The sequence below is a fragment of the Jaculus jaculus genome, chromosome 1 (genome assembly GCF_020740685.1).
Source record: "Jaculus jaculus isolate mJacJac1 chromosome 1, mJacJac1.mat.Y.cur, whole genome shotgun sequence".
Taxonomy (NCBI): domain Eukaryota; kingdom Metazoa; phylum Chordata; class Mammalia; order Rodentia; family Dipodidae; genus Jaculus; species Jaculus jaculus.
This window is the reverse complement of record NC_059102.1, coordinates 18,115,175-18,132,716: the sequence shown is the minus strand read 5'-3', so window position 1 is coordinate 18,132,716 and position 17,542 is coordinate 18,115,175. Positions and strand designations below refer to the sequence as shown.

Below are 17,542 nucleotides of genomic sequence, written 5' to 3'. Positions count from 1 at the left end.
ACTCAAAACCGTTTCTGCTCTCTTGCTTTCCTAATTCAGCAGCTATGGTGTTTGGGAGTCTCTGATTTACCAACAAGGAGGCACGTGGGCAATGGAATGCAGCTGAGACTGGCCCATCCTCAGAGCATATGCTAGACAGGGGCAGCCTCAGCATGGATCAAAATCAAAACCACATCATCTCTGGAAGATCCTTGTCCTGTATTGGTTGGACTTGAAGACGTAACGTCTAAGACATTTTTTTCTTTTACTATAAGATAAAGAATTACTTTAAAAATAAAATGTAAACCACACTCTAATTATACTCTGGATACAGTTTCTATGTTAATGAAAAATAACCTATATAAGTTTTAGTGTCTATTAGAGGTCTGAAAATCAGATATGGAAAAATAAATCTTCACTCAGCATTCTCTATTCCTTTGTTGGGCACTCTTTGCTTCCTGTGCTCTATGAAGACGACTCAAACACATTCTGGTCAAAGATATTCAAGATCAAAATGGAATGAATGTGCTTCTAATCACTGTGGCACTACTTCCTTTTGTCTCTAAACTAAGTAGGGCAAGGTCAGCCTTGCTTTAAGAGCCGTGCTCTAGGTGGACATAAGTTCCTGTTCTGAGATGGCAAATGAACTATATGCCGAGATGCAACCTGTAAGAGACTCCACCTCAGCAAGAAGTTCCTATATCTGAGACATGGAAATGTAGGGACCTAAGGGAAGAAAACAATGAATCACTTTTGCTTGTAAGTGTTCTAAGAGGAAGTCAGATGGGGTAAAACGTTGCCATTTCCCCAGTTCCAGGGACAAATGAGTGTTTCAAGTGCACCATGTCAAGCTGAGATCACACCAATAACAAAGCTACTGAGTTTGTCTGGTTTTATAGCAATCTCTGTAATGTGTTGTCCTTATATAAGACTCTTCCCACTGTTTATTTAATTAGTAACTTCTTTTCATATTAAGGATTTGGTAACTCTAATATGCTTTCATCTCTGAAAAAGAAATGAGGTCTTCGTTGGTGATAGAGCTTTCCAAAGTTTCGCGTGTACATCTCAAGACCACAAGTTCCTCGCTGAAGGCGGCTCTTGTTAGCCAGGTTCCCATTTCCTCTGCAGCTATCTGAAGCTAATTAGGGCTGCAATGTACTGCAGAGGTAATCAATAGCTTTCTACAGTGGATTGCATCCAATCAGACCCATATGCAATTAGTCCAGTGTAGATTCACATAGATACCTTAATTAAAACAAAATATGCTCTGTAAGAGAGATGTTCACATAGATGACTGGCATTCCAAATGTTTTGACACATTGAATGTGTTTATTCAAAGTAAGAGTCTTCATGGGACTTTTCGCTGATAAATGCAGTTGGATGTTGGACGCATTCCCTTCAAAAAAAAATTCTGAAGTTGAAACATGTTAGGGCTGAGTATTTTACATTGGTGTTTATTAACATGTGAATATCAATGTACTTCTAACACCAAAACAGCTAAAAGGCTAGATCTATCTCTCAGCTTTCATAGGTTTCTTCCCCTCCCTTAGCGATCCCATTCATATGCCAAGGCAAAACTCAGTAGGCAAAGGGGATTGGCAGGAAATGTGAACTAGGACTTCCTCCTCTGGCCTCCTGCAGGTAGGAAGTAAGCATGTGCTCCCAGACTCCTATGGGGGCCGGGGGGTCTCTCTTCTTTACTCATCTAGGTGAAGCATAGCTTCCAATAAGCAATCGTTACAGGGTCTGAGCCCAACCCTCAAAGCTAGAATTCAGATGTGCATTTACGATCTGCTCAGGTGAGAAGGGGGATAGGACATGATGGACCTCTAAGAAACCAGGTGGCATCATAAGAGTCCGGTCCCATTCTGTGTATCTATGTCAGCCAACTCCTCTGTCCAGACATGACGTCAACCCGCTAGATTCACAAACCATCATTCCTTCATACTGTCACAGTCCTTCATGAAAGGCATAGAACGAGAGGCAAGCAGATGCCTGATACCTGCAGACCAAACTGCTCTAAATACTGCCCAGGACACCGCATCCAGGATGAGACACTCCTCAAGAAAACAACCGGGCCCCTGGCAGGGGTCAGCTTTGACAAAGAGGCCAGTCCATCTCTGTCCCCTGTCTCCTGACTCAATCAAAGCTACCTTTGTCAGAGAACATAAAAATCCAAGGTACTGGGGTTCCGTCAACTGCCCGAAGTGCCATCCGATTGCAGGATATTTACAGGAAGTCCTGTGTCTTTCACAGGTGTGCATGCTTGCTTTTCGGGACATGGTAAAAGACGGTGGCTGGCGACTCTGCATCCCGCTGCCTGTCTGCAGTCACGTGGTGCAGAGCTCTCTGCTAACGCACCAGGCTCCTCGGGGTCGGCCGCAGAAGAGCTGAATCTGTGACGTTAATATCGGAGCTGACACTGCTTAGGAGACGAAAACAAGCTGCACGTCTTTTGTATTAAACCATCAGTAAAAAATGAAGGCAGTATCGTTACTTTCAAAATATAGAAAGCCAATAGTTGAAATCATAGAGTAGTAAGATTTTCTGTCTACATATAACCTCATAAGTACGAAGAACATTAGAATGACATTTTCTTATACTCTACTCCTGTTAGTTTAAGGGCTTCTCACACAGGCAAGGCTTGGGAGAGGGTCCATCAAGGATCCAGGATACTGTGAGGTCTACACCCATTCTCCCTCTCACTGGTCTAAAAGACAGGTACTACATTTGGATGTAACGGGTGCTTTTTGTTGTAAGAGAACACAGAACTGGTTATAGTACATAAACATTGCCGTGAAAAACATATATAGAAAGGCGAACATCGGTACAAGCTTGTTTCTACAAAGTCCACTCTTGATGACTTGATGACAACCTTCCCTTTGTGGCAAAAAAAACAAAAACAAAAACAAAAACAGTATCATCATTCTTGTCAGGTTTCCTGGGGTGTCATCAGATATCAAAGCGATTACGTGAGATGTGGAAGAACCATTAGAAATACTGTCTCCTTCTCTAGTGAGGAAAACCAGAGTTTAAGCCATTAAAATCACCATGAACATCAAAAACATAGTCTTAGCTTGCTTTATAGTCCAATTTACAAATTGTCCCCTTACAATACAGCATGCCCCAAAGCCCTCTGAGTTTGGAATGTAACTCTGCAGTGGTTTTCCACTGAAGCCCCTTGGGATCACAAGAAGCTCTCTTTAAAACATGACAAAACAGAAGTTCCACTTGGATGAAACTGTTTCTCAACTGAGCTCCTAAAAATGGATTATTTTTTCAGATATACAAGAGGACAGGAAACAGATTACTTGGTTTTTGCCTTTTTACACGTCCATATTTTTTTGTTGTTTTTGTTTTGATTTGTTTTGTTCTGAGTGCAGCTACGATGTTTCTGCCAACAATAAAGATAATAGAGTAGACAGAGCGGTTACCACCAGAACCAGCAGTGGGCTCAGACCGCAGCTGGGAGGAGCAGCCATTGATTTTGTGGTTATGTGGCTGGAAGCACCAGCGAGACCATCCTTTCCGTAATCGCGCTGTAAGAAAGAATAGTTTCATTATCATCTACCGCGCGTACCTATGCCACCGGTGGACGTTTAGCACCCCCGCCCCCGCTCCTCCCTCCCCGCTCCCAAATGGCAGATCCCCTGACCAAAGCTGCCCAATATGTTATGACTAAGATGTCAGCTTGTTGGCTTTGGAGTTTTTGAGATAGAAATGTGGACTTCAGTGAGACTCAGATCCGTTTGGTCAAATGCTGGCCAACGCTGAGTTTTTAGTACATCCCAAAGGATTATTAAAATCCATTCTTGTAGGAAGTATTTAAGGTTGGACATCCCCTGCCTCGGTTTTCCTCTTTTGCCACAGCTAGTAGCTATGTGGCATGGAACCTCTCTCCTTCATGATAGCATTTGCTGAAGAGGGCTTCTGTCCCTCTCCATCAGACAAGGAGGGCTGAAAGAACTACCTCAGAAGTTGCAGCTCATGGAGTGAATGGGTGGGATCTTTTCCTGCATCCCTGTATAGTCCAACACTATCTTTCACAGCTGAGGAACCCCAGCATGCCAAAATTTCATCTAGTTCTTCAGTGGGAAATTTCCAAGCCAGAACTCAGGGTGTGGGACAGAGTCCGCACAGGTCTCCTTCTCCACAATGAATCAGTACAATAATGCTCAGTAGAGTAAAGTCACGTCCCCACACAATGGAGGAGAATCAACACCCAACAAAACTAGCCATCTCGTCACTGTCCATGGGAAGAGTTGGGGACCAGACCTACTATTCTATGGGGTCAGAGGAGAGGCAGGGGCCATGAAGCCAGAAATGAGCATTTTTGTGCCTCTTCTCTGGGCTAGATGATTTCACATGACTAGCCATACAGAGTCTCCAGCACGGGAAAAAGCAAGCTTAGTACGGAGGCCAACTTCCCCCAGTCCCACATTTAGTTCTGACCCTGCACTGAGTCTGAACTGTGCACCTTGCTCCAAAGGCAGGTAAAGAGAGGGTGCTGAGACATTTTATGGACCTGGAACCTGTAAGCCTTATATATGATACCCAGCACCCAAACACCATGTCTCTATAAAGGCAGAGGAGACCCAAAAGAAAATTCCACTTACATCAGAAAGACAGAGGTGTGTGCTGCCTGACACATTGGATTTCAGCTTCTGTGCCTGGAGAGAGATAAAGGGGGGAAAAGCTCAAACATAATGGGGAAGAGTAATTACTGACGACCAACCCATTAATCAGCGGTCTAGGGCAGGGCCAGCTGATAAATACGAGAGCATGACCATGAGCCCCATCTGTAATTTACAATACTCAGGTAGCTGCTTAATGAAGAGATAGCAGGTCAAGTTAATTATATATTTTATTTAACCCACTATATTAACATTTCAAAATGCAATCAATATAAAAAATTAATGAGATACTCTGCATGTTTATTTCATACTAAGTCTTCAAAATCTGCTATGCTTGTGACATGTCATGTCTCTGTTCAGACATGAATATTTCAAGGCTCAGTTCTATCTGCCACCAGTGACCACTGTGGGGACAGTACAACTGGGACTGGGCCACTTAAAGAAAGAGTTATGAAGTTATCTATCTATCTATCTATCTATCTATCTATCTATCTATAGATATACACACACACACACATACCTATGTATGTATGTGCATGTATAATATATGTATGTATGTATCTTTCTGGATATGAATTGAGTCTAGTAGTTTCTACTTAGACATGTATGTTGCAGTAAAAATCCCCATGCATTATTAACAAAGAGTCTCCTGGGCTTTCCTGACAGCTTATTTGTTTATTTTCTACGCTGGTCCACAAATGCTACAGAGCCCCAACTGCTTCCCAACGCTGAGCATGGGGAGGTAAACAGAAAGCCTTCGGTGCCTGGGCTCGTAGGGCTCCCTGCTACCTAGTCAAACCATCACCTGGTTCAGACTAGGGCACAAGGCAGGGATTCTCAGATGGGTGCCTGGATAAATCATTACAAACCTCACTCCAACAATTCAAAAATTGCTTCCAGGGTAGTTGTTAGAGGGCTGCGCTGAGAAGGCTTACAGCCAGCTATTTCCCCTGGACTGGACCAGCTCTCCACTGGACTTAGTGGACAGGCAGGTCCTATCACTCAAGCAATTACAATGGACATATTGTGAAAACCACCCACCCATTCCAGCAGTGTCTTATAAACTAAAACAATGTAAGCCCAGAGCAGTGAAATGACTTATCTAGGCTATCCAGCAATGTGCTTACAGGGCCAGAAAGGCTCGTCAACACTCAGACAAAAATACACTCTTACCCATCATGGCATATGTCTCGGTGTCTACCCTCCCTCAGATCCACACGAAGAATTCCTCCCAGAATACTCCAGCCTCACCCACTGACCTTCAGCAACAGAAGCCCTGTGTCACCCACAGAGAGCGTGTCAGCCAACAAGATGAACCCCAGTAGAGAAGGATCACCCCCAAATGCACAGAATCCAAGCGCTCAGCGCCGGGGGCACAGTCCTGGCTGGGGGTGTGCGTGCTGCGAGCCCCTGCAAATCACTGCAGACGTGCTAGGCTGACGTGACAGAATGTTCACCCGAGGAGTAATTTGTTGACCATAATGCCATTTGGAAGGCATCATAATCTTTACCTATATTTGCATATGCCAGTTGTGAATATGAAATCGAAACCTTTAAAGCAGGCTTTAAGAATAAGATACTGTGAAGCATCCCCGGGCTCTTCAAAGGTCACTAAATGTTATGTATAAGAAGATCAGGGGGGAAATTGGAAGCGGAATTGAACTTCACTCAAAAGCCTACTTTTAATCTATATTAATAGCACATCACATCCGTTGCATTATTACCTCCAGAGGGTAATGTATAGAACTTTGCATGCTCAATTTCCATTCAAGTTTAGATTTGTGACTAGATATCCAAATGGCCCTAAAACTTCCCATTCTGCTTTTTCTTCTTCTTCTTTTTTTTTTTAGGCCATAATCTACAGAAGAAAAAAAACATTCTGCTAAGGGCCTTTGCATAACTAATGAATTCACTAAATTATCCAGAGAAGCCAGCAGGATCTTTAGACTGTAATCCAGTGTGACCTCAAGTTGTTTCTGTGTGTGGCCACAGCTAAAAGGCCCCTCAGTGGACCACAGTAACCTCAGAGAGTTCTCTGGGTGGTGCCTTGCCTGCTCTGTAGGATTAGCACCCGTGGCACTTGATGCAGCGTATATACAAACTGTGACGCTCAGCTGCATCCCTGTCACAGCAGGTACCTGTAACAGCAATGGTGAAATGACCGTGATGTTCCAGCAGCTGACCAGAACGGTCTTCTATCTCACCAGGTGCCGTCACGTGCACGAGCAGATCTCTGTCCCTCATCACAGAGCCGCTCCCGCTAAGTGAAGCATTTGGAAGCCTTCCAGCAGGTCAACATGCCCAGATCTAAATTGCCAGCTCATGCCCTAACTCAGAGCGGTTACAGTGACTGTTCAATGGCCCGGGGGGGGGGGGGAATGTATCTAAATCTGCTCCAAGTCTGTGATGTCTCTGGGTTCTTTTTACATCAAGTGGCATCCCATGGATGTCTGATGGCCAACCTCTGGCCTGGAGGACCCTCCCGGTGAGTATGAGAGCAAGAACTGTTGAAAACAAGAGAGAATGGGCTGCAGGTAGCAGCACTGGGCTGACGCTGAGAGCAAGCCTTCCTCTGGGCCACTGCGCCAGCTACTGACACTCACACACTTAGCTGTCCACAGGCCAAGGCAAGTTTTGGAACCAGGATTCCAGAGCATACTAACCAGCTTCCTGCAGAAAGGTCAGGTACCAAGGATGTCTCCATGACACCTTGTCATTGTAGTGTATGAGGGACAGAGCTGGGCTTCACAGATGTGTCTGCTCAGTAATGATGCTCAGTGATGCTCAGTGAACCTGTGCAGCAAGGATCCCCCCCCCCAGTCTCCCAGGGACTACTAAGAGTCAGAAACCTACTCTGCAGCTCCAGAATCTACTTTTAAAACTCTGGGTCGCAAAGCCCACTTTAGAAACCCGAGAAACCTGTTATTTCTACATTTTAAAGGCTTTTATCCTTGATATTTTTGAAAACATCACCAAGCCATCACTGTCTTGCAAGTCAGGTGTGATAAATGCAAATAGATAAAATTACAGGGCGTCTCCCTTCAACTATTGTTAGTCTGAGTTTTGTCTCCCTTGCTGAAAATTGGGATGGCTCCAAGAAAATTAAAAGGACAAAAAAAAAAAAAAAATCCCTCACGACTTCTGAGAGGAGTAAGTCAGAAATTGGAAGGACAGCTTCCATCACCAGATTATAAAAATTATCAACTGGTAAAACCAAAGGCATGACGATGGGTGTGCAGTAGCTGAGGTTTCTCCTGTCAGCCCCTCCTCCCCCCACGCACCCCACCCTGTTGCTGACTGACATGCAGGACTCACTCAGCTCAGCCTATCCACACCTCCATGACACTGGATCTTACAGCCTATGGTTTTGAAATGTGATAAACCTTTTTTGTAAAAAAAAATTATTTATTCATTTGACAGAGAAAGAGGGAGAGAGAGAGAAAAAATCAATGAGTGGGCGTACCAGGGCCTCCAGCCACTGGATACGAACTCTAGACATGTGCACCCTCTTGTGCATCTAGCTAACGTGGGTCCTAGGGAATCGAACCTAGGTCCTTTGGCTTTGCAGGCAAACGCCTTAACCACTAAGCCTTCCCTCCAGCCTGTGGTAAAACTTTTTCAAAGCTAAAGAAAAGGAGGGCTGGAGACATGGCTCAGTGCTTAAGAGTGCTCAACTTAAGCTGAAGCCTAAGTGCCTCTCAAGCTAGAAAATGCCAAGTTTGACTCCCCAGAACCCACGTGAAAAAACAAGATGAGTGTGGTCACACAACTTGTGGACTATAACCCCAGTCCACAAGTTGACCAGAGGATCTCTAGAGCTCACGGACAGCAGCTCTGGGTTGAAGAAGAGACTTTGTCTCAAGTAAAAACAGAACAAAACAAAAAAAAATCATATGGGTAAATGATAAGAGGACACCAGAAATTTTTCTATGACCTTACCACACACATGCGTGGGATGCATGCATCTGCACATATATGTGCACACACCACTTATCACACACATATCTAAATACACATGTGTGTGCATGCATGGCAATAAAAAAAAGTTCAAGAAAAGAAAAACAAAGGTATATCCTGCTCTTTGGGTAGTTAATTTGATCCATGATGACAGCATGTGGAAAACTGAACAGTTTCTGATTTGTTATGAAGGCATGTTTCCTAGCAGTTAGTACCTACATGGTTTGAAGGAAGCATCCTGACACCCACCAGTGGGGAAGTATCACCACCAAGTCACAGTGAGCTGTGGTTCAGTTCTTGAGAATGGAGAACGGAGAAAGCAACAAACAAGCTAGGGAAACCTCTACCCCACCGTGGCCTTCCTCACATTCTAGAAAACCAAGGAGACTTGTTCTTGAGGCTCTCCACAAGCCATGTCCCTGCAGTAGCTGGTAGCAATCCACAAGTCCAGGCATGTCACATAATAGAATTTCCAGAGTCCTGTAATTGGCAAGCCAGACCTTTCCAGTCCCTGGCACCAGAGGGTTAATAAATGCATTAGATGCTGTTAACCTCTGATTCCTGGAGTCCGAGTGGGGCCTCACTGTCTTTCACCCCGGCCATTAGCATTTGGAAAGCTGGTTGTGGTGCCTGGGCAGATCACACAGGAGCGCACACATAATTTATAGCTTGCATAGGGGTCCCCACCTGGTTCTGCCCGCAGCAGACTCTGCAGGCCTAGGGGACAGGTCAGGTTTGTGAACAGCATGCTTACTCTGTTTATGGAATTGGAGACTTAAAAGCACGCCCATGCAGAGCCTAGCCTTTGCTGCCCCAGGGCTTCATTTCTGTAGAGAAGCCAGCGTTTAATCTCGGGTTTTTAGGCAGCTGTCAGCCAGCAGGGCATGGAACATTTCTCTGTTCTCCTCCGTGCAAGAGAAAAGCCCTCGGTCTGCTCTACCTCCAGAAACTGAAAGCAGCCCACTCCAATCACAGCACACTGTCCAGGCTGCGGCCAAATAGTCATAATTAATGACGCTCCTCCGGCTCCTTTCTCTCTCTCGCTTTACTGATTACAGAGATTTGCTATATTAGGAACCTGTTTGCTTAATGACAGAATACAAGCAATAAACAGAGAAATACACAGACTGTAAAATGCAATCAACTTTGCCTCACTAAGTATCTTACTGCATCTATCACACTTGTCAATACCAGTTTATTAGCATATGAGCCTCTCCTGCAACATAAATTGGAGTTCTGCTGGGGAAAAAAAAAACACAAAAATGACCTGAGTTCTCTCTGAAGGAGTCTGGAAACAAACATTCAGAATCTGAAGCCATTTCCCAATTTAAATGTGCAAATCTGTTGTGCTCTTGTGAGACAGAACATGGGCAGAAAGCTGTGTGTCTAATCCTGAGGGATAACAGGGCTGAGTTTTTGCTTCAGAAGTTGCGTTTTGCACGTCGCATCTGACTCCGACAGACTCAACTGATTATGCACTTGGTATGGTTAGCATTTGTTCCATAACAACTCTACTGTGTACTTCGTCGAAATCTGCCCAAATTAACTTCCGCACGTAAAAAGAAGGCAAAGCCAGAAGAAGCCACCTTCGGGTGACTCCAGGCTGTCGCGGTGGGCTACACCCGGTGGTGTTCTGGATGCCTTCTGCACTTTGCAGATTCTGCTTCCGACTTCTGGGAGCATTGCCGGGGTTTTATCACCGGTCTTCTCACAAGGAGTGAGCCAGCTTTTCTTAAATCCCTGTCGCTGTCTAGTCTGAAACTCACCTCCTTGTGATTTGCTTTTCTACACACTTGGTGACAAGCACTTGCAGCCACTCGTCTGGGTAACACACCGTCAAGTCGGCTGTGTAAAACAAGCGGACACATAAATGAGGCCCACACGGTGCCCTTGGGCCTGGGGATGGGTCTCTGGGAGCTTGGGCTCAGCAGGGAAGGACGTATTTCCTCTAAACCGAATTCTGCCAGGGGGAAATAAGGGCCCAGGAGGAGAGCCAGGAAGAGCTGTGAGCACCCTTCCCCAAAGGGGCTGATCAGGGCCCGAATGTGACAGCTTCATCACGGAGCCTGGGCCGCTCTCCTCTACTACCTCCTCCTCCCCAAAACACTTGGCCTCTGTGCTGCCTGCACTTTGGCCAGAGTCTCTCATTATGTCAAGCCTTAAGAAGGCCTTGTAAAGATTCTTCACTTGGCACAGGGCTCAGGAAGGCCCAGGGAGTCAAACTTCATCAGTCTGGGCAAAGCCATGCCTGGTCATATAAGATGGGGTGGGGAAAGTCAGCCGAGGCATGTGGCAGTGTTTCCTCACCTGGGGGAAGCCTGGCTCAGACCTGAGCTTGGCTGTGTTTGGATGAGGCCTCCTCTAACGCACTGTGGCGGACTGAAATGAAGCTGTTTTGGGGGTGTCACAGTTCTAAAGATGACACAGGCCCATGCTGGAGCCTGGGAGGTCCTGGGTTCTGACACTCACTGGACAGTCAGAGTTTAACTGTACTGTTGCCACAGAAACCCTCTTCCTTGACCAGATCAAGGACTGAGCCCCTGGGTAGTCAATTGCGAAATGAAGTAAAAGGTAAACCCCATTTAAAATTACTCATGTGAATCCAAGTGATTCAGACCTGAGTATAATAATATCATTCAGTTATTCATTTTTGAATACTCAGTTACGGCCAATTTTTTTTTTTTCTTTTGAGAAAATGTTCTCTGGGCTTTTGTTGTTCATAAACTAACACCTATGAACCATGGCCTACAATTCTCACTTCTGGATTATGTATGGCCCTAATTAATTAATTAATAAGATAGGTGCCACCACAGACAGTTCCTGTGATTCTAGGGAGCAAATTTTGGGGCCTTCTGCAGGCGAGGTAAGTCACATGCCAACTGAGTTACACCCTTGGCTCCCAATTTTGGCTTCTTTGAAACAGGAAAAGTATTTATTTCACACGTACAGAGGAACCCCAGTGCCATCCCTTTTTGCAGATTTTTTCTTTTGTAATTTTTCTCTGACCTTAATAGTCATCTTGTCCACAACTAGCTCCAAAGCATTTCTAAGGAAATTGGCCTTTTCCAATGTATTCAATTTGGTGCTAATTGAAATAATACTGCTTCCCCCTCCCGTTTTATTCATGTATCACTGAAGTAAAGGATAGATGTAAAGCACAATGGGCACCAAAGTTCTACAAGCACACATACTCTGCCGCGCAAGCCGGTGTCTCCCCAAGGACGAGCAAAGGTCAGGGGTTGCGTTTCTCTAGCGAGCCAGCTCAGGACGCTCAGTGGGCCTAGTGAATAATTTGTTCACCGAATGGGCAGGTTGGCTTCTGAGCTGGTCAAGGGAAAGAGCATTTGTCCTAAGTTAGAACTTGCTCGGGCTGCTGGCTTGATTAAAGCAGGATGGTGAAGGGAACATAAGCTGGGAAGGTTATGAAGGAGCCTGACTTTTCTTTTCTTTAAATTTTTATTTATTTATTTTCAAGCACAGAGAGAGAGAGAGAGAGAGAGAGAGAGAGAGAGATCACACCAGGGCCTCTAGCTGCCACAAATGAATTCCAGATGCATGGGCCACTTTGTGCCATGCTCAATGTGGGTATTAGGGAATCAGACCCTGGTGGTTAGGCTTTGCAGGCAAACACCTTCAGCGCTAAACCCCTTAAGCTGACTTTTTAACCATCAGCTATGATTCTAATGTCCGCTGCTCTAGTGTCTAAAACATATGGTGGTTATGAGACTCAAGTGCAATAATCTAAAGGGAGGGTCTAAAAGTTAATGGCAGTCTTAGATTGGGACCGGGTTGGGTTAATTTAGCTTATATAAACATGCTATTGCAGAGAACCAAGCAGGCCATGATCTTTTGGGATTCCCTGGATTTAAGAATAGATGCAATGAAAAAGACATATATATCCAGGACGACTCGTCATCCTCCTCCATTGGCTGAGCCGTCCCTGGGGACCTCTTCATCACTCTCACTGCACACGAGAGAGAGGCTGAGCCCACCCTTCTGATGGAGCACACGGGCAGGCGGGCGAGAGCAGTGAGCAGCCTGTCCTTGGCATGCAGCTCAGCGGGGTGTCTAGCCGTGTTTCCTTCCCCTTTTCATAACTCCATAGGATCGCTGTATGTCTCCTTTTCTTTCCCCCACTTTCGGGGGCAAAGATAGGTTGCAAAATACATCACAGAGCTGTGTGTTTTCATTCATGGTTAACTTGCTTGATTAAGTAAAATATTCAGACAAGAAGCAATTATGAGCTGTAGTTGAGAAAATTATGCCCAATTAACAATGAGATGATGCCAAACAATGTGTGAAAGGCGTTGGGCTTTGGGGGGTGTAGGCTGTGGGTGGAGGAGGTGGTTCTGTAGAGCAAACACTTAGAAACAATAGCGTGAGGGCAAGGAGGAGGGATGGCCCTAAAATGGAACAGTTGTTTTCTCAAAAATGTGCACTTGGAAATGCAAATGCGTAGGAGCCACAGAAAAGATTCATTGTTGTCCCTGAGGAGAAGTGCACAGAGCTATCTCATCAGACACGCATCCTCATCACCATCAGATAATATTTATGAAGCCTCTCATTTGCCCATGCATTTATGTGCAGCTGAGTGCGGGCCATAATGGCTCTGTGACTTACGGTGGTAACCAGGATTTGGTAAAACAAACCTCCACTGCCTGGAGACAAAATGGCCAAGCGCTTTGTTCGCCCTCTGGTTGAGAAGATGAAGCTCTCTTGGTGCGGGGAGGAGGGGCAGGAATGGAAGTTTTGGTGCTGTGGGAGCAGGGATTAAAGAAAATTTCATCGTTTTAGCTTGCACATTTAGCAGGCAGACAAAGATATACTGGAAAACGCAGGAAAACCAGGACTATACTGAAGATAGCAGTGACATTCCTATCACTCATAACCTCCATTCAGAATGAGCCTGTCTGCATTTCACTCCTTTTTGGAGGAAGGAATCCCCTTTTGTACCGATTACAAACAGTGGCTCAGAGAAGTTGTAACTTGCTCATTTCTTTTTAAAAATATTTTCTTTTTATTTACTTATTTATTTGACAGAGAAAGAGGGAGGGAGAGAGAGAGAGAGAGAGAGGGCCTCCAACCACTGCAAATGAACTCCAGATGCATGCGCCCCCTTGTGCATCTGGCTTACATGGGACCTGGGGAATCAAATCTGGGTCCTTTGGCTTTGCGGCAAACGCCTTAACCACTAAGCCATCCCTCCAGCTTGGAACATACTCATTTCTACAGCTTGGAATGATGCAGAGATGTGAACTCAATCTCTTAGGACCCTAAACCCATGCATAGTGGATCTATGCCAGACAGTTTTTATACCCCCTCCCAGAAGTAGTTCTTCCTATCCTGTGGACAGTTAGAGACTCAGCAATGAATCTGGGGTCCTGCAGTCTGCATGGTCAACTACCTCAGGCAAGGACAAAGTAAAAGAGGGTCTTCCCAAGCTTCAATCCAGGGTATGCGTTTTCTGTAAACCCTAAGAGCCTGGGGAATAAGTGCCCGGATCGCATCATACCCTCTAAGACATCATGGGCTATAATGTGGATTGTCTCAGCAGTTCTGAAATAAGAGAAGCAATGGGGAGGGAAGCCCTTAGCTCTGATTTTCCACACAAGAGAACCAGAGTCATTTTCTTCTACATAGTGAGTCCCATGGTTCAAGCCCAGCCCAGCCCATTATTCTAGGAGGCACGGTTGGTTAGAAGTCCTGAGGATAAAAGGTCAGTAGGGAATACAAGAAATTGGATTTATTTATAGTATGTGATCTAAGTGTGCTCAGAGGTATTCTTGTAGGTTACCCAGAACAAGAGTGCATATTTATAGCCAAGAGGGGGCAGGCGTTCTATTCGTTTTTATTGAGCATGTTTATTACCCAGCACTTGGGTTAAGCAATTGTCCAAGGCTGAATTACTGTCATTACTATCCTTCTGATGGGCTGGCCTTACTGCCCTCTGGAACACAGGTACAGGTGGACAATGGCTCTTTCCCATATGCACTGATAATAACTACTCTTCCTATGTCCATCCTTAAATTCTTTTCATTAAAAAAAAAAAAATATATATATATATGTATATACACATTATTTACTTGCAAGCAAAGAAAGCGAGAAAGGTCGCACCAGGGCCTCTTGCTGCCACAAACGAACTCCAGATGCATTTGGGGCTCTGTGCATGTGGCTTCATGCCATTACTGAGAAATCAAACCCAGGCCTTTAGTCTTTGCAAACACCTAGATCTCTGAGCCATCCCTCCAGCCCCGTTTTCGTTTTCTTTTTTTTTTTCTTTTTGAGATAAGTGGTTAAATAAAAAAAGCTATGACTCTGTTTCTCTTCTCTATTTCTCTGTTCACAAATAAATAAAGTATTTTTAAAGCTAAGGAATAGACATCACAAATAGGTGACCATAAACAGCTGGTTCAACCTAAGGCCTACTTCTGCCAGGGAACACATCTGTGTAAAGCCCAAGTCCATTTCTAGAAGTCTCTTGGGGTTTCATCCACACTGGCTCCTCCTATCTTGCGGCCAACAGAGGCCACCAAGGAAGATTAAAAATTGGTATAGAGGGCTGGAGAGATGGCTTAGCGGTTAAGCGCTTGCCTGTGAAGCCTAAGGACCCCGGTTCGAGGCTCGGTTCCCCAGGTCCCACATTAGCCAGATGCACAAGGGGGCGCACACATCTGGAGTTCATTTGCAGAGGCTGGAAGCCCTGGCGCGCCCATTCTCTCTCCCTCTATCTTTCTTTCTCTCTGTGTCTGTCACTCTCAAATAAATAAATAAATAAATAAAATTTAAAAAAAAAAAGACTAAGAAAGAAAGTTTCTACTAGGTTTAAAAAAAATGGTATAGAAAATACTTCTGGGGGCTGGAGGATTTAAATTTAAGTATTCCAACCCTGCTAGGCAATGGTGCTCACCATTCCCAGAGGACAGATGGCAAATCCAAGGATCAAGGAGATCAAAGGATTCTTTGTCTTAATCTGTGACATGACCTGAGTGTCACTGCAACACAAAGTGTGGCCCCTGAGCTGTCTTCTCCTGGGCAAGCACCTTGGGAGAACTAAACATTTCCCAGTTGGCCTGTTCAGATGATCCCTTACCAATCCTCAGCTATGTTTCGCGTAAGTCAAATTAGCCTGACGCGCACTTCAGGTTGGAGCAAATGAATGGTGCCGTTGCTCTTCTCTCCAGAGCGCACAGAAGCAGTGTGCACAGGCATCTACCCCCATGATACGACCAAGTGGCACCGAGACGTGTATCCAGGCCCCAGGACGGCGCCCCAGAGAGAGGACAGAGTCGTGTCCCGGAGGCCATCCTCTGGCTAGTGCCGTTTCCAGGAAACACAGACAGGGATCCGAGTCAAGGATGATCTGCCCCCAAGTTACATGGTACCCAAGGGTCCTGGCACTGGCTACTCCATGGTGCATTCCAAAAGCCCACCTCTCTTGTTGTTGACAATAATCTCCAACAACATAGCCCTGGAAAATTCCAGAAATACAATGTATCGCTTTTCTCATTGCTGTGACCAAATACTTGGCAAAATCGACTTAAGGATGAAGGATTAATTTTGGATTACGATTTGAGGGTGCAGTCCATTCTGATCCCATCCATTCCCCAGTCAGGAAACTGTGATGAACACTTTGTGATCAACTAGCTTCCTTCTTTTATGGAGCCCAGGGCCCCAGCCCAATGAATAGTACTGACCACATTTCGAGTAGGTTTCCCAACTTAATTAATCTACTATAGAAAATGCCTCACAAACATGCCCAGAGAATTATTTACATGCCAAACTGACAACTCATGATAGCCACCACATACAGTGAGATGAACTGCAGCCCCAACGACATGACATAGTCCCTTGTATGCTAACACTTTTATTACGCCTCATAGTAGCACATAATTAACTTATAATGTAGAGCCCTTATTTATTTTTTTTTCTTTTGGCCACGCACCTCACAGATTGTGAAGAGTTATCATTTAGAGGTGTTAATAATGACTCTCTATGAGATTTGGGGACAGGGGTTGAGGCTGTGTGATCAAAGGGATATTTGTAAAAAGAAAACACTTCTCGAGGGAGAAGCAATTTACTGCCTGCTCAGCTGAGGCTCTTTGGCCTGGCTGGCCCTCCTCACCCTGTGCTCGACAAATAGGTTTATTCTATTTGTAGGAGATTAGGGATAAAGGGAGAAAAAGGAGAAAAAATTGTGACTTAGAACTACACTGTGTGTGCTTAATTCAGAGGGTATCTAACGACATTGTGGTTGAGAAAAATGGATCCCTTTGTTAGAAAGGGGACATCTGGGTTCATTAAAGGTGTGCAATAGATTTTGATAAAAGCCATTTTTCTAAGTCATTAAATTGGTTCTTAGGAACTTTACATTCTCCTTCATTTGAACAATTATTAAACTATAAAATAGAATCGCACAATTGCTAAGACTGTAATCTGAAATTTTACAGCCAGCTATAAAATGCTGTATTATTAGCTATACGGAAGATGCTCAAGTCCATTACAACTTTTTAAATGAATTATAAAAAGCCCTTTACTGCTGATAAAGAAATCTTAAATTACAGTATTATATATCCTAACAATATGTTGAACTTAAGTTTGCTACAATGCAAACATGCCAATCACAAAGAAATCATTACTTGAATTAAGTCTGCAGAGGCCCCGATCTGATAACAGCCACCGCGTGGAGGTAGACCCACCCAGCCTCCGATGTCCACGAGCACCTGGGGCAGCTGGTTCTCCACAGCAGGAGCCTGTTCCCATGTCCCTTTGATAAACACAGAGACTCTAGGTTTAAAGGCAGCACGAGGGACACTTAGTGGGACCTCAGGGGTTATGAGAAGGATTGTGATGACAGCAATTTTGCCCTTAATGTCTGTCTCCCCATAAGTGAGACTTTTCAAAATGCCAACTGTTCAGTGACTGAGCGTATACAGCTTAGGATGTAGGTGACACATACCTATATCTACCATGAA

At 44.8% G+C, this 17,542-nt stretch overlaps 1 protein-coding gene across 3 annotated transcripts in view; it reads right to left on the bottom strand.

The window, feature by feature from the left end:
• Positions 1 to 1,286: 1,286 nt before the first annotated feature.
• Gfra1 (GDNF family receptor alpha 1) overlaps positions 1,287 to 17,542 on the bottom strand; it is a 234,377-nt gene continuing 218,121 nt past the window's right edge. For all 3 annotated transcript variants that reach the window (XM_004659309.2, XM_004659312.2, XM_045146732.1), the window contains 2 exons: positions 4,596 to 4,649; positions 1,287 to 3,518 (listed from right to left, as the gene is read on the bottom strand). In XM_004659309.2, coding sequence (XP_004659366.1) covers positions 3,363 to 3,518; positions 4,596 to 4,649 — 210 coding nt within the window. In that variant the 3' untranslated portion in view covers positions 1,287 to 3,362. The remainder of the gene's footprint in view (positions 3,519 to 4,595; positions 4,650 to 17,542) is intronic.